This window comes from Scyliorhinus torazame, chromosome 7 (assembly GCF_047496885.1).
Source record: "Scyliorhinus torazame isolate Kashiwa2021f chromosome 7, sScyTor2.1, whole genome shotgun sequence".
Taxonomy (NCBI): domain Eukaryota; kingdom Metazoa; phylum Chordata; class Chondrichthyes; order Carcharhiniformes; family Scyliorhinidae; genus Scyliorhinus; species Scyliorhinus torazame.
Genome location: NC_092713.1, coordinates 202,006,240 through 202,031,851, shown reverse-complemented (window position 1 = coordinate 202,031,851; position 25,612 = coordinate 202,006,240). Strand labels below are relative to the sequence as shown.

Sequence of the window (25,612 nt, the reverse complement as noted above, 5' to 3'; positions counted from 1 at the left end):
CACTTGATCCTCGTTGCCAGTGTAGGATCCAGGCAAGCGGCCTCGAGGAAGCGATGCAAAAACAGAAAATACTGGACAATCTCAGCAGCATCTGTGGCGAGTAAAGAGAACTAACATTTCGAGTCTGGATGACTCTTTGTCAAAGCTAGAGACAACTGGAAATGGGGTCAGATTTATACTGTAATGGGGGGATGGAGCAGTGGAGCTGGATATGGGGGCCAGCGATAGGTGGAGATGGACAAAGATGTTGAGGTCAGAAGACAAAAGGAATGTAAATGGGGGTGATTAAGGCTAAGAAGGGTGCTGATAGTGGCACATGAAGAAATTAAAATGTGTGAACGGCAGAACAAAAGTGAACAGTGTGTGAAGGGCAACCAGGAACAGTTTTCCCAAGTGAAGTGAGGGAAGGGGAATAATGGTGAGAGGAAAACAGATCAATGGAAGAAATAAAAATAAAAATAAATTGATAGAAATAAATATGGGGTGAAGGTGGAGGAGAGAGTTCACAGCCTGAAGTTGTTGAACTCCATGTTAAGTCCGGAAGGCTGTAACGTGCCTAATCGGACGTTGAGGTGCTGTTCCCCCAGTTTGCGCTGGGCTTCACTGGAACATTGCAGCAGGCCAAGGACGGACATGTGGACATGGGAGCAGGACCATGAAGCGCCACCTGACTTGAAAAGGGCCTGAGTCGGTGACCAGGGAGGAGGTAAAGGGGCAGGTGTTACACCTTCTGAGATTGCCTTGGGAAGTTGGGAAGGTGCCATGGGAAGGGGGTGAGGTGTTGGGGGTGATGGAGGAGTGGACCAGGGTATCTGGAGGGAACGGTCCCTGTGAAATGATGACTGGGGGAGCGAGGAAAAGATGAAGATATGAAAAAAACGGTATAATACATAGTTTACAGTCACCATTCCCCGAAGTGTCACCCACTCTGACCCACACTTGATCGGGGAAGATCGTATTCAGGTGAGGCCATGGGGAACCTAATGGTGCAGACCCTGTGACCTCTGTTCGGCTTATAACAGTCATCAAGGCTTTTGGATGCTTTATATATAGGCATTGTGATAATATGACGAGACTAGTAAGCCAGAGGCCTTGGGGACATGGATGCCAATTCCATTGTGGCAGCAGGTGCTATTTAAATCAAATAACTGTAAAACTAGTCTCAGTAATGGTAGCCATGATGACATGGCAGCGGAATACCTTCTGGAGACGGGACATATGTTCTTCAGGGGGCGTGGACCACATGATGATATCGTCCACGAACACACAAACCCCTTCAATGCCTTCCATTATCTGCTCCATGATGCGATTGAATATCTCCGATGCCGAGATGATGCCAAATGGCATGCGATTGTAGCAGTATCTGCCAAAAGGCGTGTTGAAGGTGCAGAGCTTTCTGCTGGACTCATCCAGCTGGATTTGCCAAAATCCCTGTGATGCATCCAAGTTGGTGAAGAAGCACGCGTGTGCCATCTCACTCGTAAGTTCCTCCCGCTTCGGGATGGGGTAGTGTTCCCGCATGATATTCTTATTGAGATCCTTGGGATCAATGCATATGCGCAGGTCCCCCGAAGTCTTCTTTACGCACACCATCGAGCTGACCCAGTCAGTCGGTTCGGTTACCTTGGATATGATGCCTTTTTGCTGAAGATCCTTGAACTGTGCCTTCAGGCACTCTCTCAGTGGAGCAGGGACACGTCGTGGTGCGTGGACCACTGGCTTGGCATCAGGTCGTAGCAGAATCTTGTATCGATACGGCAGTGTGCCCATCCCGTTGAACACATCTGGATACTGGGCGAGGATGTCATCGATGCCGGCGTGAAGATCCACATGGGAGGTTGTCGTGGTGTAAACCCTTTGAATGAGGTTCAGCTGCTTGCAGGCGTGCACACCCAGTAGTGATGCCCTGTCCAGCTTAACAATTTCAAAGCGTAACTGTGCTTGTGTGTGATGGCATTCCCGTTGTAATCCAGGAGCTTGCAGGCAGCTGGAAGGACCGTGGGGGGCTGCTTATTGTGTCTGAAGTCTGCCTGTGAGAGGAGGTTGGCAGAGGCACCTGTGTCCAGCTTAAACTGGATGGGGCAGTGGTTGACCTTCATCACTGCTCGCCATTCGTCCTTGGAATCCACAGCTAGGATGGATTGGACTTGGGATGTGTCTGGTGTGCATATTCACACGTTGTAATAATGCCCACACGGGAGGCGTTGTCCAGGCATTCATCATCTGGATCCGTTGCACTGCCAGGATCAGAATCCTATAGGCATTGTTGCACACTCCGGATGCGCCGTCGTCGGGATTGGGAGCGCTGGCTCCTGACTGGTGGTGCAGATCTGCACAGGGCTGCATAGTGGCCTGGCTTCCCGCAGCTTAAACAGCGTCTGCCTCTTGCAGGGCAGTGTTTCTTCAAATGGGCGGTGCCACAGTTCGAACACGTCATGACGCACTGTGCGTCGTTGCACACGCGGAGTGCGGTTCTCAGACATCTGTACCTGCGCAGTACGGGTTTCGGCCGCTTCATTATCCTGTTCGCATCGCGTGCGTCGGGCCCTGGGAAGAGCGGGCGAAATGGCCGCTTTCGTCAATGTTGAGGCGCTGCATGCGGAAGATGGCCTGCATACTCTCCGCCTCGTGGGAGGCTAGTCTACAATTTTCTGCCGTTTTGTACTGGGAATAGCGATTTTTAGCGTGCTCATGCACTGTGCATGTTTCAATTGCGACTGGCAGGGTCATATGCTTGATCTTCAGTAACTGCTTTATCAGAGGATCAGAGTGAACTCAAAAACTATTTGGTCTCTGATCATGGTGTCAGTGATATCACCGAAGTTGCAGGATTGCGCGAGCAGTCTAAGGTTAATTATATATGAGGTGAAGGATTCGTCTTTACCTTGCAATCGCTGCTTGAATATGTAGCGCTCAAAGATTTTATTGGTGTCCACCTCACAGTGGCTGTCAAACTTGTCCAGGATGGTCTGAAACTTCGTCTTGTCCTGGTCTTCGGCAAAGTGAAAGGAGTTGAATATTTCCAAGGTGTGATCACCCGCTGTGGTGAGGAAAAGAGCTATCTTCCGTGCATTAGACACACCATTGAGGTCTGATACTTCGACATAAAGCTGAAATTTCTGCTTGAATGTCCGCCAGTTGGCACTGAGATTGCCGGAGGTCCTGAGCTGGTGAGGAGCCTGAATCTTTTCCATTGTGCCGGTATACATTCGCTGGTCGTCACGGATCTTACTGAGTTGAACTAACTAGATTGAACAGACTCCTGGTATCATGTTGTGTTATGTAATTTGGAATAACACAAACTGCCACTTGATGCAGTTTTGAGCAAAAGATGCTCCAGACTTTGAAGTGAGTTCAATGTGTTTTATTGAACTATTAGCACAGTTCTCAATGAGTTCGACTCTCTGCTAATCTAAATGTAGTAACTCGGTCTAACTGAACCAGCCTAGCTCTAAGCCACGTGCTAAGGATGTGATGCTGAGGATACACCCTGTCTCACTCTGTAGATGTTGGTCTGTGGAAAGAGGCGGGGTGTGAGTGTCTCATCCCTTTTATAGTGAGATACCACCCCTGAGTGTCCTGACTGCTCATTGGTCGTGTCCTATTCTATGTGTTCATTAGCTGCATGTTTGCATATCATGACATTCCTGACCTTTGGATGATATGTTGAAGCGCATGGTTATGCTGCTGTCAAGTTGAGATAAAATAATAGGTGCATTGGGCGCGTATAAATTGTACACCTTTGAATTCAAAGAGGTTATAAATGGAATAATGGACATCTGGCAACAGGCCAGAATCTAATTCTTCAGGAGATGGTTCAGATAAATGACATGGAGGATACTAGATACTTCTAAGGGGAGTTTCAGGTTTGACACCTATCGAGGAATTCAGGTGTTCTATGTCTAACGGATTCCTGGAGTGAATTTCAGCTGGAATTTAATCTAGGAGATAAGTGCATTTCTATACAGAAGATGGGATACCTGGGAGTGTATTTCAGTCCACAATCAGATTGAGAGGCACAGATGTTTTATATACAGAAACAGCCTGGAATATAGTTGAAGGATTCAGACGGTTTAATACAGCTCTGTTTTTCTCTTTGACTTATCTATTCCTCCGGGCGCTCCGGTTTCCTCCCACAAGTCCCAAAAGATGTGCTGCTGGGTAATTTGGACATTCTGAATTCTCAGTCAGTGTACCCGAACAGGCGCCGGAGTATGGCAACGAGGGGATTTTCACAGTAACTTCATTGCATTGTTAATGTAAATGATTTGTGACAATAAAAAAATTATTATTACATCTACTTTCTCTCTTTTTTGTTCTGTCACTCAATCTGTCTCTGATGGCTAGTTGTAATCACAATCAATTAGGAAACAGCCCATTCAGTGCTTCGAGATCTCCAAACAGTAAGCATAACTTTAATTCCAAATGAGCTGAGTGATGATTGGCCATTTGGCCATTTTGAATTCCTCATGTGAAGGGTCTTTGAATCAAATTTCTGATTTAAAAAAAAAAGCATCAGGACATGCAAGTAGGGAGTTTACAGGCGACCTGGTGGAAGTGCAGTAAGCTGAGTTGCAGCTTGTGGGCAGAGGGTGGTTGATTACTGGTGCTTGAGTAGGGTGGGGGGGGGCGTGGTGGAGGGAGGAATGGGGCTGGATTCATCGATTGTCAGGCTATGTCCTAACGGCGATATGGGAACAGTGGCGTTTTACGACCGAGAATTCGGCGCATAACGGCCACCGATCCTCGGCTTGGTGGGGGGCTAGCAGGCAGGCAGCGTAGCGCACTCAGCTCTAGTAGCCGATACAGCCGGAGAAGTGCCAGTTCCATGGCCACGCATGCGCACAGCGGCGGCCTGCACGTGGCGCTTGCCGAGCGTCGACCCGGCCTGCCAAATAGTGCCCCCCCTTTGGCGGACTCGCGGCCCATGGACTACACCCCAACAATGCCCCCAGCCCCAGCCAAAGTCTCTCTTGCCTGTGGATCATCTCTCCCCCGGCTGTGGCGGCACTGTACTGAGTCTGCAGCCGCCACGCCGAGTTCCTGACAAATAATAGCATACCCAACCAATCCTGTCGGAAACGCGGCCGTTTGGGCGTGGAGCATCGGGGGGGAGGATCTCAGGCACACCCCGAGTACACCACTTTGGGGGTTGGAACATCGCAAAAGTGGCGGCACCCCCGGTTTTGATGCGAACAGTGATTTTCTGGCCGATTGTGGAACGCGATTTTGGCGCCGGCAACCGGAGAAACCCGCCCATGATCTCTGGGGTGGAGGTTCCATTTTTGTTCAGGGAGAAAAGAAACATTCTGATGATGTGTATGAAAGCTGGAAGGTTTAATGGGCTGAGAAGCATCCTCTCTGGCTGCATCACAGCCTGGTATGGCAACTGCTCGGCCCAAGACCGCAAGAAACTTCAGAGAGTCGTGAACACAGCCCAATCCGTCACACAGACCTACCTCCCACCCATTGACTCCATCTACACCTCCCGCTGCCTGGGGAAAGCGGGCAGCATAATCAAAGACCCCTCCCACCCGGCCTACTCACTCTTCCAACTACTTCCATCGGGCAGGAGATACAAAAGTCTGAGAACACGCACGAACAGACTCAAAAACAGCTTCTTCCCCGCTGTTACCAGACTCTAAATGACTCTCTTATGGACTGACCTCATTAACACTACACCCCTGAATGCTTCACCCGATGCCGGTGTTATGTCGTTACATTGTGTACCATGTGTTGCCCTATGATGTATTTTCTTTTATTTCCTTTTCCTTTCATGTACTTAATGATCTGTTGAGCTGCTCGCAGAAAAATACCTTTCACTGTACCTTGGTTACACGTGATAATAAACAAAATCCAAATCCAAAAGATGTATTCCCACTCCACCTGGCCCACAAACAGTGCTGTAAACTTACCTTGGTTACATTTGAGACACTGCCTCGTTAGGATATGTACATTAACCTGCATCCTGGGTAAAATTCCCCTTCATTGAGTTTGACAACAGAATGGAGTTGGATTAACATCAAGAAAGATTCGAGCATAAATGCCTCAGTTGCTCTGGCCAAATTTGCCAGAGAGAAACAGGTGGCGAAGAGGAACAGGTGGCTAGGCCAGAGAAGTGGGCAGAGATTTCTCTCACTGGGTCTTTGTTTGGTTGTGAGATCTTTGAGGACCACTTTCTTTTTGCCACCGTCCACGAAATCTAGGATATTTTCTGCACATTTGCGATCAAACTATCTGCAATTGAAATTCGAATTGGAAGAGGTTTAAGAAATGGGAAAATGTTAAAAAAGCAATCCCTTCCAGTACAACATTTACTGGAGTCTGGAGAGAAACCTAACATTTAAATACAAACTACAGATTCATGTGGTGGTTGACAAGCCAAATTACAATCAATAGTGGGCATTGGCTTTAGAACACCCCATTTCATGGTTGAAGTGGTACAAGATGAAAAGTAAATGTCCTAGGAAGCATATCGACATTATAGGCAGACTGGGCACACCACCATTATGTGGGCAATCATATCTGCAGGCCATTGCATTTTCTTGGTTCTAACTTTCAGTTAAGGCCTGAAACTGAGGTTCCATCTGCCTCCTCACCTAGAGGTAAAAGATTCCATGGTAGTATTTTGAAGGACAGCCCAGCAGTTCTGCCCATTGTCCTGGCCAATATCAATCTCTCGAACCTGGTCATAATTAAGTTGATGTTTATGGGGTCTTTCTGTGCACTAAAGTAGTTGCTGTGTTTCCTACAATACAACGGCGAATATGCTTCATTGGCTGTAACGGGCGTTGACGGGCGAGGAAGTGGCTATTAAGGATGGGACTATATTAGTGCTTTGGTGGGCTAGGGGTATGGGGGAGGGGGTATATCAATCTAGCTCTTCTCCTGTGGCACATCTACCTAATACTGCGTGAAGGGAATTGCCTCTGCAGGTTCTGCACAGTAGAGAGACAGACAGCTAGCTGTGTCAACTATTGCAAGGATGGCTACAGCCAAGCTGGGGGATGGCACTGACAGTTCACCAGCACCTTTCTGTTTCCACCTCTTTACGCCTTAGCAGGGAGGCCATTTGCAATGTCAAACGTTGTGCCACCCGCATCGGTGGCTCAACAGATGACTGATGCATTGCCAGGCGTTGCCAGTCGTTTCAGCTGCTTTCCGACTGACAGCAGAGGGAGAGTGTCCCAGGTGCCTGTTCTCAAAAATGTTCACACAACTCCTAACACTACGGTGCTTCTCAAGGTATCATGAATCTTGATGCAGGCTGATGGAGTGAGAGAGCTGGATTAACAGCAATAGAGATACAGTCAGTAACAGGGAGAATTGCAATTTAATCCAGCAGGTTCAGTTAATTTCCTCACTGTCACACTCCCAACACCTGCCTAAGCCACTTGTAGCAATCACCTTGGCATTCACTGTCCAAACAAATTCCAAAATGCCACTGGAAATGATTCTCTGTCACAGATTGTTCCTGTCCCTTTTCAACTGGCTGATGAATCTAGCTTTAATTAACTCTGTAATGTAAAGAAGGTGAATTCCAAAGCACCATTTCTGTACTATAAATGCCGCCCCATGGTGGGCTAGCTGAGCATAAATCTACGTTTGTAAAACCCTGCAGGCTTTACAAATAGGGGCTTTTTAGGGGCTGGTTTAGCACAGGGCTAAATCACTGGCTTTGAAAGCAGACCAAGGCAGGCCAGCAGGACAGTTCAATTCCCGTATCAGCCTTCCCGAACAGGTGCCGGAATGTGGTGACTAGGGGCTTTTCACAGTAACGTCATTTGAAGCCTACGTGTGACAGTAAGTGGTTTTCATTTTCATTTTCAAATTAGGGCATAATTACAGCAGTAATCCCAACACACTTTACCACAAGGACAGTGTTGCTGTAGTACTTCTACCATTAAAGCTCCTCCGACAGCACTTTCCAAACCTGCAAACCCTCCCATCTAGAAGGACAAAAACAGCAGATACCGAGGGATACCACAGCCTGGGCGTACCCCTCCAAGTCACTCAGCATCCCGACTTGGAAATATATCGCCGCACCTTCACTGTCGCCGGGTCAAAATACTGGAACTCCCTTCCAAACAGCACTGTGAGTGTGCCCACACCTTAGGGACTGCAGCGGTACAACAAGGCAGCTCACCACCACCTTCTCTCGGGCAATTCAGACAATAAATATGACACCGACATCCCAAAAATGAACTTTTAAACAAGTACTGCCAGCACAGGCTCACATCAGTTACTAGCAACAAAATTGTACCACCAAAACAGTGCTACTACATTAAAGCCAGTATAGCAGTATCAGAAAGATAATGTTACAGCACCTAACTCCAGCATAACTCTACCAATGGAATTGTGTTCCTACAGTAATCCCAGCATATCAGTAACATCAGATTCCAGCAGGCCAACAGAGTGTTACTGTATTAATCTGGCAAACTATGTATGGTACTTTAACTCTAACCAACAAATTATTTTTTTCTTCGACAGGTATATCGCAATAGTCCATCCCACTACGGAGAAAAGGACCATCTGCCGGACAGTGGTTGTGAATGTTCTCGTGTGGCTGGGCAGCTTGTTGCTGACAGTCCCAGTCATGTTATATTCCAGGACTATTCAGATGGGAGGCTCTGAAATATGTGTTCTGGACCTGCCTTCCGGACCGAAGGCTATGTACTGGTACACCCTCTATCAGTCCATACTAGGATTTATCATTCCCCTCATTATTATAAGCACTTTCTACTCAATGACTCTCTTTCATGTCTTTAAGTCGCTCCGGCGAGTGGGCAGGAAGCAATCAGTGCAGGCAAAGAGGGCGACCAAGACTGTTCTCATGGTGATAGCTGTCTTTCTGGTGTGTTGGTTGCCTTTTCACGTGATGCAGGTGCTCAACCTGACCTCCCTGACCCCCACCTCACTCTTTCATTACATTTACCATGTCAGCATCTGTCTGAGCTATGCCCACAGCTGCATCAACCCTCTTCTGCTCCTGTTCTTCACAAAGAATTTCCAAGAGCGCTTGTGTGGCAAGTTAAGAAAGAGCAACCTCACCTCGCATGTCAAGTTGACCACCACCAGGAAAGGCGGAACCTGCGAAAGTGTTGAAATAGAGTGTAAAAGCTCAGTGTAAGAGTTCTCTGAAAAAATGGCACACTCTGAACACCAAGGAGACATTTTCAGATCAGCACTGTTCCCACTAATCCAAACAGAAAATATTTGGAACCCTCAGCAACTGTGGAGAGAGGAGCAGTGTTAACATATCGAATCAATGGCCTTCCTCTCTCCACAGATGCTGCCTGAATGTTGCCAGCATTTTTTGCGTTTTATTCCAGGTTTCCATCATCAACAGTATTTTGCTTAATCAACAACCCATTTCCAATAAGTAAACTTATTCCAGTGTAAATTTGGTGTTCATCAAACTGAAGGATTTTTAGCCCTCACAATGGAATTCTGCCACTCCCAGGCACCCTGAGCTCAGGTACAGGGCTGTTGGATCCAGATTAAAGCACCTTCTAGTTTACCCCAGCACATGCCTGGAATTCAGATAAATAAACCTGCTGTGAGATATTTCACTCTCTCCCGGTATCAGCTATCCAACTGAGGTTACCGATTTGGTGATACATTGAACAACAGCCTTTGCACCTGCTCGGAACAGATTGACACTGCCCAAACTGACTTCACATAGGACCACGTTGGAATCAATGGCTCGAGTGACACTGGTCTCCCATTTTATGTAGGACCCTTCCAGCCAGCAGATAGTGACTTTCCTTTCATTGGTTGAGACATGAAGTAGATACTACCAGCAGGGGCTGGTTTAGCACAGTGGACTAAAGAGCTGACTTGTAATGCAGAACAATGCCAGCAGCGCGGGTTCAATTTCTGTACCGGACTCCCCGAACAGGTGCCGGAATGTGGCGACTAGGGGCTTTTCACAGTAACTTCATTGAAGCCCACATGTGACAATAAGCGATTATTATTATATTATGGGTAAAATGGACAACAGGTAGAACACTGCACTATCAAATGCCACACTTACCCCTGGTCCTATCTGTATTGGTAGCAGGGATGAGTCCAAAAGAATCAATTAAGACTTGGACCTGCTACAAACGTCAGACAGTTTATTGTTCTAACATCAGCAGGGAGCAAGTCGCCTGGGCACACCATGTGCTTCTCCACTGAATAAGGGAAATCGCTACATTTTATACAGTTACTCAGCCTATTTTGGCTGGACACAATCCAATCACAATGATTATAGATTACATACATTACTTGTAGATCCAATTAAATTAGTTTCTAGGCATGATGTGGTGGCAGATAGAGGTTCCCTCATGATGTTTTCTAAACTCCTTATCAGCTGTCCTTGGGTCTTCCTTATACATCACAAGCTCGAGACTCCCTTATCTTAACATCATTAAACTGGTTCCATTGGTAACAATTATTCAGAAGCAGCTGCCTGGGAGCGGTGGATAAGGGGGGTTCTGCTGAATGAGCCATTTCTGTGTGTCTGTGTGAACTGGCCCTTTAAAAAGAATGTGGCCAAGTCAGCTAGCTAAACCACATGATGCCTCACAATCTGCTACACTTCATTTTTAACTAGGATTGTACATTGTTAGTGTGTACCTAGAAAATAATATGTATGCACAATAGTATGCATTCAACATACATATATATATTGTAGATGCTTCTGCTCTGGGCCCACTTCAACATGAATTACAGTGTGTTACCGTGTGCAAAATGCCCACCTGTATATCTGTCGAAGTGCAAAATTTCCCATTGTATTCCCATGTCGTGGTTCAGTGAGAAAGTGGATGTGTGTAAACAGTCAAGAAAGAATGGTGAAAAGGGGGAACAGTTTCCTTTTGTTACTTTCTCCACCTTTGGTAGACTATAAATGAAGTGCTGAGGAGACTGAACGACATTCACTGAAACTAATTGGGAAAGGCAGAGAGACTGGGCAGGGCAAGTCTTAACTGGAAATGGACTGGGAAGAGAGGTTAGGGAGGAAAAAGAGGAAAAGGAAGGAAGAGAATCTCAATGCTGAATGCTGAACCAGGGATGTACTTCTGAGGCTGTATAAGGCTCTGGTCAGACCCCATTTGGAGTATTGTAAGCAGCTTTTGGCCCCGTATCTAAGGAAGGATGTGCTGGCCTTGGAAATGGTCCAGAGGAGGTTCACAAGAATAATCCCTGGAATGAAGAACTTGTCATATGAGGAACGGTTGAGGACTCTGGGCCTGTACTCGTTGGAGTTTAGAAGGATGAGGGGGGATCTTATTGAAACTTCCAGGATACTGTGAGGCCTGGATAGAGTGGACGTGGAGAGGATGTTTCCATTTGTAGGAAAAACTAGAACCAGAGGACACCATCTCAGACTAAAGGGACGATCCTTTAAAACTGAGATGAGGAGGAATTTCTTCAGCCAGAGGGTGGTGAATCTGTGGAATTCTTTACCGCAGAAGGCTGTGTAGACCAAATCATTGAGTGTCTTTAAGACAGAGTTAGATAGGTTCTTGATTAATAAGAGGATCAGGAGTTCTGGGGAGAAGGCAGGAGAATGGGGATGAGAAAATATCAGCCATGATTGAATGGCGGAGCAGACTCGATGGGCCGAGTGGCTTAATTCTCCTCCTATGTCTTATGGTCTTATGGAATGGCTTGAAAGTTGAAATAGTTATTGAAAAACAGGGCAGCACGGTGACGCAGTGGTTAGCATTGCTGCCTCACGGAGCTCAGGTCCCAGGTTCGATCCCGGCTCTGGATCACTGTCTGTATGGAGTTTGCACATTCTCCCTGTGTTTGCGTGGGTTTCGCTTCCACAATCCAAAGATGTGCAGGGTAGGTTGATTGGCCACGCTAAATTGCCCCTTAATTGGAAAAAATGAATTGGGTACCCTAAATTTATTAAAAAAAAGAAGTTATTGGAAAATTAAAAGACAGGCACACGATAGAGAAGATTGGAAAAAAAACTATGAACCCAGGACCTGCCTTTCAGGTGGGGTACACATGATGATAATGAGGATGAGTTAAATTATTTCCGAATGTTTCCCCACCAAACAGAAAAATACATCCATTAATACACCATTCAAAAATAAGAAGAATTAATATAGCTTTGGTCAGAGTGGGGTATACTTTTAAATTGCCATCTGGGTGTAAAGGGATGGGTCATCTGTTACTAAGAAAAAATGCCCAATTATCCTTTTCACAGAAATCAATGTGCCGTTTCTACAATGAGCAGCAGTTAATCGCTATAACTCAGCTATCAAGTTGAAAATTTACCCCAAGACGACTGAGAGCTTTGACATAATTGCACCTCATGTCAGGATATGAAGCTTCCCATGCTTGTCTCTAATTTCGCTGTTTTTTTGGTGGAAGCATGATCACTGATTTTAAAAACATTCTCCAACATTGGAGAGGGATTTTAGACCAATGCTGTAAAATGGTGTAATTTCAAGCTCGAGTTCATTAGTTAGTGACCAGGGAATAAGTGCACTTGCAGAGATGTTAGGCGAAGATAGAACTGGACTCCATTATAACTCAGTCGCCTGTCTGACTTCACACATGAAAAATGGTGACTATTTGAGAGCAGTCCGCACTTGTGGAGTTGTCTCCCAGCAGAAGCTGTTACCTTCAGAGTAAGTAGAGAAAAATCAGTGGAACAATTGATGAAGAAAAAATGCCAGCTCCACATAACTCCACCAAATTGAAATGCTCATTTGTTCTTCCCTGTCTGCTGACAAGCGGCTACTTTCTTGCAGAACAGGAGGCAGTACTCTGAGGGAAAGGGTTGTAGCATTCCCTCACAAGTGTGATTTTGTACTGAAAGTCAGTGGGGATATCTCTTTGGGAAGAAGAGACATTTTCTTTCACTGGAGGGGTTCCAGTGCTGGTAGAACCAGAACCCAGGAAGAGTCAGTGTCTTCAAAGGATAACATTGAGAAAAAAGAGTCATAGGCAACCTACAGTAACCTCAAACTGGTCTCAACACCACTACAATGCCTAATTGTGAGGTTCACACTCAAAAGGTCAGAAAACGTCATAGGAACAAGAGTAGATGATTCAGCCCTTTTGTCTGAGCTACCAATCAAATAGATATAACTAATCTGTTTCTGAGCCCCGTTTATCTGCCTTTGACCCTGATCCCTTGATATCTGTACAGAAGTCCATTATGACCAGTCTTGAAAATGTTCTCTGCTCCAGCCTCTACGGCCCTTTCGAGGAGCAAGTATCAGATTTCCACAACTCCTAATTTCACTCATTGCTTTTTCCATTTTCCCTCCGTTACATACCAATTAGTGAAGTGAATCGGTTTGCACTGTGCATTTTGTTAGTACTAAGGATGTCGTAATTTTTCTGTGAGTGTTTATTGACTGCAGTGTTCAGGTTTGATACATATATTAATCATTCGCAATCTATTGCCATAAATGATCAACCCCTTAATGTGCACACTTGTCTGTATATTTATTCATCAGATGGACCACATGCTGGCTTAAAGATTTGTGCACTTTAGTTTATGTAAACATTATTACTTGTTCAATTTCTGCTGTGACTGCAAAATGTTTTATTTCCATTAAAGGTTCGATCAATTTAAATAAAACATTTTTTAGGATGGCAAGGGTGTGTTGGCAGTGGTTGATTTAATCTGCATTCGACTGTGTTTACATATCGATAAATAGTAATTTCTTACAGGACAAATGCAATTGTGGGCAGGATTTAATGGCCCTTCTTGCCGGTAGAAAAAGGTGACCCCCCCTCCTGCAGCAGGTTCCCGACAGCACAGCCAGCGAGTAATGCGAATGCCCATTGACCTCAGTGGGTTACTAGTGGGTCGGGTATCCTGCAAAGTAACGGCGTGAACATTTGCATTCATTACCATGTCACGGATGCTCATTAAATTAGCTTCTCACTGGAATCACATGCCGCTCTCCAATCTTGCATCATGCCAGTGCCATGTCAGCCTGAATCTCATTTGAAAAAGAGTGGCGTGCACCTGTTGGACCTCAGTTTGTTTATGACTTTGAGGTGAGTGCAACATCTATAGCCTACCTGCCACAACACTGCGCTGGTCTTGTTGCGATGTCAGTGGAACACCACACTGGTGGGGGTGTAATGTTGGTCTGTCTCTGTAATCACATGGACAGCACTGTGCAGCGGTGCTCAGGCGGGGCTCAACACTCAGACCAGTTTTGCGACCGGGGGATGGGGTGTAGGTTTTGTCCACTCCAGGCGGCTGCCACCATTGACCTGAGGAACACAACTGTGCAGTGAAAATGGACGGGGTGGAACACTCAGTGACCAGCATTTCGACCGTATTTGGGGGGGGGGGTGAAGGGGGGTTGGTGGAGGGTGGGGGGGGGGAAGGAAAACAAGTAGACTGGGGGAAAAGGGGCAGGAAGGTGATGTAATGGTTTGGGGTTGCGAGATTAACAGCCACACTGGAGGCATAATAGGGGCAGGAAGGCTTTGCAAGAGGGTGGGTGGAGGGGGAATCATGCAAGGCAGAAGGGCAGATAATCTTTGCAAGGGTTTTGGGGGAGATGGGTAATGATGGCAGGCAGGGGGGAGATCGAGGAGTGGAATGTTGGAGCTTTTGTCTTGCAGGACCTGCTGGTGATGGGGCTGGTCTGCCCGGTGTCCCCGCCTCCAGTCAATGCCACAGCCTGAGCGCCCCCCCCCCCCCCCATGAGCCGAGCAGTGACGAGGAGAGCAGCAGCTCGGATGGCAGCCCTCGACCCAAGGTTCAGGACACCCCGGAGCTCAAGTTTGAGAATGACCCGGATTTCCCATCACAGCTGTCTCCAACAACCTCCACCATCCCAGAGACACTCACTTTGGTTGGGCACTTTAGTGAAGAGGCTCCTGGGGCACGATCTGGTTCGCACCAGACAACTGATCCAGTGCGTCAGGTGGAGGTAGGAATGCCGAAGGTGGGTGGATGGTAGGAGGTCAACCCGACCCCAGGACCTAGCTGCCGTCCAGATAGGTTTTGGGCTTCTGGAACGGACAGTCCCATCGATTGTGGAGATGCAGTCACCGAGCCGCAAACTACATGGGGGTTGTCGGCTAGCATCCAGCACCTGCAGGTTCAGTTGGAGGGGTCCAACTGCATGTAGGAGCAGGAGGTGGTGCCAACCATGTGTACCCCCCAGGCCAACACTGCACGGGTGGCGTCCACGGAAGAGGTATTGGGGGCGACGGTTTGGGCTATGGATCAGCATGTCCAAGGCCTGGGGCATTCTGTGCAGGAGCTGGCTGAAGCCCAGGACATGGTTGCCACCTCACAGGCAGCTAGAGCCATCTGGAAATTGCAGCGGCGCTCCTGAGCTTGGCCCAGTCACAGCAGGCCATGGCTGGGAACATCGGCGGCATTGCCCAGGCGTTGTCTAACGTGGCATAGACACAGAGGGAGGTAGCCCAGTTCCAGAGGGAGAGGGTGCAATCACTAGCTGATGTGACACAGACACAGGCGATGAATGATGATGTGGCGCAGTCAAAACAGATGATCCACTCCCTGTGCTCCATGGCCGCGAGCATGCAGACCCTGGTCAAGACCAGAGCGGGCTTCCAGGACTGGCAGCACGAGGGAGTCTCAGGAGTTAGCTCAGCTTGCACTCCCCTCCCCCGGTGTAGCCCGGGGGGCCATCGGGCACCTAAAGGAGGAGGAGGTGATGGGGCCATTGCCAGTCACTCCTGCAGGGGAAGTGCCGGAACACCGCAGCATCTCGGACTCACTCCCCCCGCCCCCCCAACTCCTGTCCCTGGTGCATCTGGTGGGCAGAGGGCTGAACAGGGAGGCACCACGCCACCTGGGACACCTGGGAAGCAGCCAGGCCCATCCAAGAATGGTCGCCCCAGAAGACAGCCGCCAACGGGACCCAGTTCGCAGGACGGAAATCACAGCAGGCTGCCTCCACTCCTGATGTACCACCTGGGGCTCCACCTTGGAGTAACATTAGGGCCCATAAGGCCAGAAAGTTAGACACCAGTTAAGTTGACACGAGTGCAAGGCACAGTTTAGTTATAAGGGCTAGGGCACAAATCTGTATATACATTGTCACATTAAACAACTGTTCACACTTTTACAACCTGCCTTAGTGCTCTGTCAGATGGGTGTGAGGGGTGGGCTGGTCTGGGCTGGCCAGAGAGGGGGTGCGGGTGGGGGGGGGGAATGGGTAGACGTTGTGGGTGGCCTGGGCTCATCACCGTCGCCCCGACCGCCCCCCCGACCGCCCCCAGCACCTTCACCTCAGGGGTTTGATGGCACAGTGTGATGCAATGGCCAGCTCACATGCAGGGATCACCCAGATGGACGCTGGAAAGTGCTACCGTGGGCAGGAGTCAGACGTTATCATACGATGCGGAGCACCAGAGCTCGTCGCAGCACGGGTTGTCATCATCCTCCATCCATGACCAGACCCGGTAGTACTGCCGACACAGGGTCTGCACCCTGTAGTGCGGCAGGTATGTATCACGGAGGGGGTTACAGGAGAGAGGGTGAGTGGCATACGGTGTCTGTGTCCCTGGCCAGTTCCTACCCCACCCCAAGTTGGTGAAGCTGGAGATGATCAGAGCGCCACGTGTGCGTTCCCTAGGTGCACACGTCGTGCGGCCCCCATGCCTGCCTGAGCCCCATGTCTTGTTCATACTCCCCCTCCCCCACATTCTCCTCACCGGCAAGGCCTGGTGTTCATCCTCCTCATCCAGCAGGTCGCCCCTCTGCTGCGCGATGTTGTGAAGGATGCAGCAAGCTGTCACGATGTGGGCGAGCCTCTCAGCATCATACTGGAGAGCCTTTCCAGAGTGTTCCAGGCACCTGAACTGCATCTTCAGGAGGCCGAAGCACAGCTCAACCACGCTCCTGGTTGCTGCATGGGCATTGTTGTAGCAGGTCTCGGCGTCGGTCTGTGGTCTCCGGACAGGTGTCATTAGCCAAGACCACAGTGGATAATCCCTGTCATCCTGTCAGCCAACCCCCTCAGGGGGCGTCTCGAACATGTCAGGAATCGTCGAGTGTGCCAGGATGAAGGCGTTGTGCACTGCCTGGGTATTGGGTGCAGACGTGCATGATGCGCATCTGCTGGTCCCATATCAGTTGCACTTCAGCGAGTGGAACTCCTTTTGGTTGGTGTAGAGAGGCCTGTATCTGCAGGTGCCTGTAGGGGGACATGCATCCTGTCGATCATCCCCTGTACTCAAGGAATCTCGGCTGTCGGAGAACCCCGCTGCCAGGGTATCCTGGTGGGCTTGATCCACATTGAAGTGGATGTATTGAGCCGACTGGGCATATAGGGCCTCTGTGACGGCAAGGATGCACCTGTGCACCGATATCTGTGAGATCCCGGACAGGTCCCCACTCGGCGCCTGGAAGGATCCCTTGGTGTAAAAGTTCAGGATGGCCACCACCTTGACGCCCACCAGGAGAGGGTGTCCTCCCCCATACCCCCGAGATGAAAGATGTGCCATCATCTGGTAATTATGTCGTCCTGTCCCTCTGCTGAGCCGGAGTCTTCGACGGCATGCCCGGTCCGGCAAGTCCTCGAATGACGGGCGGTACTGGTACACGGAAGGCCTCATGCAGCGCCTGCTTGGCAGCTCCTCCTCCTCGTCCTGTTGGGCAGCCGGCTCTCCATCCTGGGTGGCTGCCTCCTGCTCCTCTGCGGCAAGCTCCGCTGCTGCAGCTCCCTCCACCTTGAGCAGCACCAGCTTGTCAGCCGCACGGCATCCCCATGGATGAGGTGACCAGCAGGAAGGCCTCATTGCTGGTTGAATTCCAATACCCATTGTCTGCAGGGGGTGAAAGGCTGACATGTTAGCATGGTGGTTACCCCGTGCCCATCCAGGTCCGACAGGCTACATGGTGGCCCATGTTAGCACTGCGGACTCTGCCCCCCCATGTCCCCCACCCCCATCTCTGCACGGTGACCGGCACCGTGGGGGCGCTCATCCCTGATGCCAGGGGTATCATCGGCTGATGCTTCCCTTGCCTGCGGTATGCTCTGCAGCCTCCGCCCGGCGACCCCGTGGGGGAGACAGTGGGTATTGCCCCGGGGCGGGGTGGGGGGGGGGCTGCCTGCTGCCACGCCAGTGGTGGTGGAGGGGGGGGTATGGTGGAGGGTAGGATGCGGGGTTGGGTGGGTGCAAGGGGAGACCCATATGGTCGGTGTCACTCTGCAGAACCAGGGGCCAAGGTGGGTGGTCAGTGGGGTGTGCAGCAAGATGGCTGCCTTGCAGGCCGCGGTAATGGCAGTCCGTGCCTTGCCACCACCCCAGACCCGTGGGGAGTCACCCCGGCCACTCAGCCTGTTACCCACAGTTGCGCCTCTCTGTGTCCCACCTCCGCTCTCTCCCTCATCAGCCACGACGCCGGTTTCACGATTTTTAAAAGCACAAGTGAACCGTACCTTCAGGAACTTGGAGGTGGAGAATCGTGGGGGCCCCAGAGTATACCGGGTCAGGCCTGCTATTGATATGCAAATGGTGTTTACTCTATGTGCGTTCTGGACCGCATTGACGCCGCTGTCAAGGTGATGGAGAATTGCGATTTGGCGTTAAATCGGCACCCGTCGTGATTTCGGCGTCAGAACTTATTCTCCGCCCAATCGCGTTTCCCGACTTGGATGTCAGTCAACGGAGAATCCCGCCCCTTGTGTCAGCATTTCAAAAAGCAGTGATATTTTTGCCTGAACCCTGGCCAACATTTATTTCCTCAACCAACAGTGCGAAAGAATAGATTCTCTGGTAATTATCATATTGCTAGTCATCGGGAGCTTGCTGTGCGTAAATTGGCTGCAACATCTGAGGCACGATCAATTGGACAAAGACGATACTTGAATCCAACTGAGGCTTTATTGCTATCAGATGTGTGGCCTCCCAGAGCAGCTGGCGAAATGGCTGCTAGCTGGAGGACGTGCATATTTATATCCCGCCTCCTGGGCGGAGCCAGCAGGCAGGGACTACCGGCAAACCTGTAGTACAGATCCTACCGTACAACACCTAATACAGGTTCAACAGTGGTTTACCACATTCACCCCCTGTTAAAAATTGATTCCGGCGGGGGTGGTGGATAACTATATACAACAATGAGTTACTATTTACAAGATTTGAGCAAACAAATGTCCTTTGATGTCCGGTGGACCGGTCAGAGGTTTAGCCGGTCCGGAGCCTTGATGTTCCTCTGGGCGCGACGCAGTGGTGCCGGCGATGTTCGTGCTGATCTGGTCGAAGGTGACTCCGGGAGCGTGCCAAAATCCTCTTCATCGTCGGGCATGGGCAGAGGGGGGACGGACGGTCTGGGGGGGGGGGTTGCTGTTGTGAGCGACGGAGGAGGGGAGGGTGGTGCCGGAGGCGAAAGGGGTGGTGAAGGGGTGGAACCTGCTGGTGCCAGGTCCCTGAGGGAGACGGTATCCTGGCGGCCATCGGGGAACGCCACGTAGGCGTACTGGGGGTTTGCGTGGAGCAAGTGCACCCTCTCCACCAATGTGTCCGCCTTGTGGAGTCAGACGTGCTTACGGAGAAGCACGGTTCCCGGAGCTGTGAGCCAAGTCAGGAGCAACGCCCCGGATGTGGACTTCCTGGGGAAGGCAAAAAGACGTTCATGGGGTGTATTGTTAGTGGCAGTGCAGAGTAATGAGCAAACGGAGTGGAGTGCATCAGGGAGGACCTCCTACCAGCGGTAGGCCGGGAGGTTTCTTTACCGTAGGGCCACCTGGATGGCCCTCCATACTGTCCCATTCTCCCTTTCTACCTGCCCGTTTCCCCGGGGGTTGTAGCTTGTTGTTCTGCTAGAGGCGTTACCCCTGCTGAGCAGGAACTGACGCAGCTCATCACTCATGAATGAGGATCTTCTGTCACTGTGGATGGAGGCGGGGAAACCGAACAGAGTGAAGATTGTGTTGAGGGCTTTAATGACGGTGGCAGACGTCATGTCGGGCATGGGATGGCAAAGGGGAACCTGGAGCATTTGTCGATCACACTGAGGAAATATGTGTGATGGTCGATGGAGGGGAGGGGGCCTTTGAAGTCCATGCTGGGGCGTTCAAAGGGGCGGGAGGCCTTCACCAGGCGCGCGCGGTCTGGCCGGTAGAAGTGCGGCTTGCACGCCGCACAAACCTGGCAATCCCGGGTGATTGTCCTTACTTCCTCGACGGAGTAGGGCAGATTTTGTGCCTCAATGAAGTGGTACAACCGTGTGACTCCTGGGTGACAAAGGTTGTCGTGCAGGGCCCGGAGTCGGTCTACCTGTGCGCTGGCATATGTATCTCGTGACAGGGGGTCTGGGGGTTCATTGAGTTTGCCGGGACGATACATAATCTCATAATTATAGGTGGAGAGCTTGATTCTCCACCGCAAAATTTTATCATTTTTGATCTTGCCCTGCTGTGTGCTGTTGAACATGAAGGTTACCGACCATTGGTCAGTGAGGAGAGTGAATCTCCCGCTAGCCAGGTAATGCCTCCAATGCCACACAGCTTCAACGATAGCTTGGGGCTCCTTTTCGACGGATGAGTACCGAATCTCTGAGGCATGAAGGGTGCGGGAGAAGAATGCCACGGGCCTGCTTGCCTGATTGAGGGTGGCGGCGTCTGATGCGTCGCTTTCTACTTGGAAGGGCAGTGTCTCATCTACAGTGTGCATTGTGGCTTTGGCAATATCAGCTCTGATTCGGGCGAAGGCCTGTTGGGCCTCGGCCGTCAGGGGAAACTGGGTGGACTGTATGAGTGGGCGGGCCTTGTCCGCATAGTTTGGGACCCACTGAGCGCAGTACGAAAAGAACCCCAGGCAGCGTTTGAGGGCCTTGGGGCAGTGGGGGAGGGGTAGCTCCATGAGGGGGCGCATGCGGTCGGAATCGGGCCCCAGAACTTTGTTCTGGACCACATAGCCGAGGATAGCTATGCGGTTCGTGCTGAACACGCACTTCTCCTTGTTGTAAGTGAGGTTTAGGAGAGTAGCGGGGTGGAGAAATTTAGCAAGGTTGGCATCGTGGTCCTGTTGATCATGGCCGCAGATGGTGACATTGTCTAGGTACGGAAAGGTGGCCCGCAACCCGTACCGGTCGACCATTCGGTCCATCTCCCTTTGGAAGACCAAGACCCCGTTTGTGACGCCAAAGGGGACCCTAAGGAAGTGGTATAGGCGGCCGTCTGCCTCGAAGGCGGTGTATGGACGGCCTGATTTACGGATGGGGAGCTGGTGGTAGGCGGATTTCAGGTCTACCGTTGAGAAGACCCGGTACTACGCAATCTGGTTAACCATGTCAGATATGCATGGGAGGGGGTACGCGTCAAGCTGCATGCACCGGTTGATGGTCTGGCTGTAGTCCACGACCATTCGGTGTTTCTCCCCAGTTTTAACCACTACTACTTGAGCTCTCCAGGGGCTGTTGCTGGCCTCGATGATTCCTTCCCGAAGCAGCCGCTGGACTTCGGACCTGATGAAGGTCTTGTCCTGGGTGCAGTACTGTCTGCTCCTGGTGGCGACGGGTTTGCAATCTGGAGTTAGATTGGTAAAGAGGGAAGGTGGGTCGACCTTTTGGGTCGCGAGGCCGCCCACAGTAAGGGGTGGTAATGCCCGTCGAATTTCAGGGTAGTGCAGCGTAGAGGTTAGGGAGGAAGTAGAGGCGGAAGCCGGTGAATCCTATGCCCTGGACCATGAGCGTGAATGTACAGTACCCCCGGATCGCTACGCAATGGGATCCGGAGGCCAGGGAGATTTTTTGTTTGGCGGGGTGTATCGTGAGGGAGCAGCGCTTTACATATCCGGGTGTATGAAGCTTTCGGTGCTCCCGGAGTCCAGCAGGCAGGAGGTTACATGTCCGTCGACTTTCACGCTGGTGGATGCGTTGGTCAGGTTATGCGGACGAGACTGGTCGATTGACATGGAGGTGAGTCTTGGCAGGTCGTCGGGTAATGGGGCGGCTGGTGAGCCCGGGTCCTGGTACGCTGGTGGTGCCCATGTGCTGAGGGGTAAACAAGATGGCGGCGCCTGAAGACCTTGAGGTTTACAAAATGGCGGCGCCCATGGAACGCACGTTGCGGGGGTGGAACAAGATGGCGGCGCCCATGAAACGCACGTGTTGCGCGGAGGGGAAGATGGCAGCGCCCACTGGCTGCACATGGCCTGAGGGGGGGGGATGGTGGCGCGCATTGTCCATGACCGAGGGGGGGTGGGGGCGATAGCGGCTACTGAGCGGGCCTGGCACACTGCGGCGAAGTGGCCCTTCTTCCCACAGGCTTTACAAAGGGCAGGGCGGGCCGGGCAGCGTTGGCGGGGGTGCTTCTGTTGACCGCAAAAATAGCATCGGGGCCTCCCGGGGTTCGCTGGTTGGCGTGCAGCGCAGGCGTATTGGGTGGCCAGCGCCCCTGCTGGGGTGGCTGTCTGTGGGGTCCATGAAGCATAGGAGGGGTGGGACGCACGGTTGGGGGTGTAGGACTGGACATTGCGCAGGGCAACCGACATGGAGAGCACTAGCGTTTTAGTCTCTGCGAGGTCGTGCGTGGTCCCTTCTAGGAGCCGCTGGCGTATGAGAACTGACCCCATTCCAGTCACAAAGCGTCCACATAAAGGTCTGGTTTAGCACACTGGGCTAAATCGCTGGCTTTTAAAGCAGACCAAGTCAGGCCAGCAGCACGGTTCAATTCTCATACCAGCCTCCCCGAAAAGGCGCTGGAATGTGGCGACTAGGGGCTTTTCACAGTAACTTCATTTGAAGCCTACTTGTGACAATAAGCAATTTCGATTCCATAAGGAGGTCTGGATGTTCCTTGGCCGTAACGGCCTGACAGTCACAGTCCCGGACTAGTGGGATTAGGGCCCGCCAGAAGCCTTCTATGGACTCACCAGGGAGTTGAGAGCGAGTGGTGAGTGCGTGCCTGGCGACGAGCGTGTCCGTTTTCTGTGCGTAGTTGTCCTTGAGTCGAGTCATGGCTTTGGCGTAGTTCGACGCGTCCTGGATTAACGGAAAGACTTTGGAGCTCAACCTGGAATATAAAATCTGAATCTTCTGAGCCTCCGGAACAGGGGTTGGTGCCTCATTAGTATAAGCTTCGAAGCAAGCTAGCCAGTGCTGGAAGTCCTTTCTGGCGTCGCAAGAGTGCGGATCCAGCTGCAGGCGATCCGGTTTGATGCGGAGGTCCATCCTTAGAAACTGATAGCAATAAATTGAGGCACGATCAATTGGACAAAGACGATAGTTTAATCCAACTGAGGCTTTATTGCTATCAGCTGCCTCCCACAGCAGCTGGCGGAATGGCTGCTAGCTGGAGGACACACATATTTATACCCTGCCTCCTGAGTGGAGCCAGCAGGCAGGGACTACCGGCGAACCTGTAGTACAGGTCCTACCGTACAACACCTAATCCAGTTTCAACAGTGGTTTACCACAACATTTCCTACATTACAGCTGTAGCTGCACCACAAAAAGTGCTGAATTATCTGTCAAAAGCTTTGGGGTTATGAAAAGTGCTCTACAAATGTTATTTATTTATTTATTTTTATAAAATCTTTTTATTGGCATTTCCCATTACAAATTTTCTTTTTGACATTAACTGGATGTACCCTGCAGCAGTAATGGTCAGAATCACAACTGGATAGTATTGCGCAACTGCATCTCTGCAGCTATTTTGCTGCTGTTGCAGGTAGGCTAACAATCCACCCTGCAATGTACTGCAAGGAATTCCAAAGAACCATTTCTGTATCAGAAACACAAATCACAATGAATTGGTTCAGTATGAATCATAATCGTCCTGGAGCTGAGATGCAGTTGGCTCTATATTTATAAGAGCTGTTAAGGTGATAAATTTGCTGTTTGCAGGTTTGGATGATCTATTATTATCGTTTACAGCATTCTGCTTCTGGGTGATTGAGTAATTAGTTTCTGATTATGTGGTGTAATGACACAACATGGTTTCGGCCAATGAGTCACCAACTAATGAACACTACACTGTTGAAAGAAGCCTTTAGAATTCATCAACTGTGTGCAATTACAGAGGTCAGAACATCACTAACTGGTAGGTTAAGGTTTCTGGCTGTGATTTGCCAGTCCATTGTTTAGACCTGAATCAGCTGATAATGTACGATTTGCTACACCAAGCCTTTTGTGACCATCATTTCAGTGCAGGATCAGCACAAACTCTAGGGAAATCATGCTGAGTGTCTATTTTGTCCACATATGCGGCTTCTTTAAGGTGACTTGCATTGAAGTTACAGTGGGCAAATGGGAGAACTGTAAAGTGATAAATATGCAACTAATTTTCGCAACCTGTATATTTGGCCAAATCAAATTTTACAACTCACTGCTGATGAAAATGAGCCCTGTAGCATTAGGTATCCTCCCCCAAATATACTTTATTCCTAAAATTTGCAAAAGGGGTTATACAAGATTTCGACTTAAAAATTGCAGCAAGTGCAATGAAATTCAACTTGCTCTACTCTGAGCTGACTCAATACGATTATAATACTCTGGAAACCAAAGAGAAAATGCTGCAAAATCTCAGCAGGTCTAACAGCATCCATAGGGAGCGAAAAGAGCTAACATTTCGAGTCCAGATGGCAAAAGACTTAGAAAGTGGGAAATATTTATACTGTGGTGTGAGAGAATGAAAGATGAGTCATAGCCACAGAAACCAAGGGAATGGAGTGCTAATAATCACAGAAACCAAGGGGAAAGAGTGCTAATGGCAGCCCCCAGAGAGAACACTCTTTCCTCTTGGTTTCTGTGGCTATTAGCACTCTGTTCCCTTGGTTTCTGTGGCTGCGACTTATCTTTCATTCTCTCACCCCACAGTATAATTATTTCCCACATTCTAAGTCTTTTAGCTTTGACAAAGGGTCATCTGGATTCGAAACCTTAGCTCTGTTCTCTTCCTACAGATGCTGCCAGATCTGCTGAGATTTTCCAGCATTTTCTCTTTGGTTTCAGATTCCAGCATTCACAGTATTAGTATAATATTCTTGATATTTACAACACATATTACATGTCAGGCATGCAGCCTGTGAGCAAAACGGTTTCATGTAGAAGGTTATAAAAAGTGCAATAGATTTTGATGCTATGGATGTCACTTAAGGTGCAAAATGTCATCCTTGTCTGGCTGATGACTTCTGGTGCCTATGCCGATTGCCACCTTGGTGAGGGTGATAATATGGGTGGTATCTGAGAAATAGGCAAATCATGAGATCAGTTAGCACCAAATGCTGACTTGATGCCTGACCTGCCATCTTTGAGCCCACTGCTCTGGTTAGCCCCCTCTCTTAAACACCCACAGTGTGGGAGGAAACTCCGAACAATGCTATTTACAAGTATCACCATTCAACTTGCAGGTCAGTTGCTCAACACTGTTTACTGTCTCTTGCAGAGTTGGTGGAACTAATGGGTTGTTGGAAAAGTTGAGAAAGTTTTGTAAAGTCTGCAGGAAGCATTGCTAAATTGAGAAGACATTGGTTGTTATGTTATCATTGGGTACTTAGATAAATTCAAGTTAATCAGGCAGAGTCAACATGGTTTTGTGAAAGGGAAATCATGTTCAACCAATTTATTGGAGTTCTTTGAAGAAGTAACAGATACTGTGGATAAAGGGGTACTGGAAAATGTATTGTACTAGATTTTCAGAAGGCATTGATA

At 49.7% G+C, this 25,612-nt stretch overlaps 1 protein-coding gene across 1 annotated transcript in view; it reads left to right on the top strand.

The window, feature by feature from the left end:
• The window catches only part of mchr2b (melanin concentrating hormone receptor 2b), a 70,307-nt gene extending 56,733 nt beyond the window's left edge, over window positions 1-13,574 (top strand). Inside the window, exon 2 of the mRNA XM_072511948.1 lies at window positions 8,491-13,574. Within this exon, the coding sequence (XP_072368049.1) occupies window positions 8,491-9,130 (640 nt within the window). The 3' untranslated portion in view covers window positions 9,131-13,574. The remainder of the gene's footprint in view (window positions 1-8,490) is intronic.
• The last annotated feature ends 12,038 nt before the right edge of the window (window positions 13,575-25,612 follow it).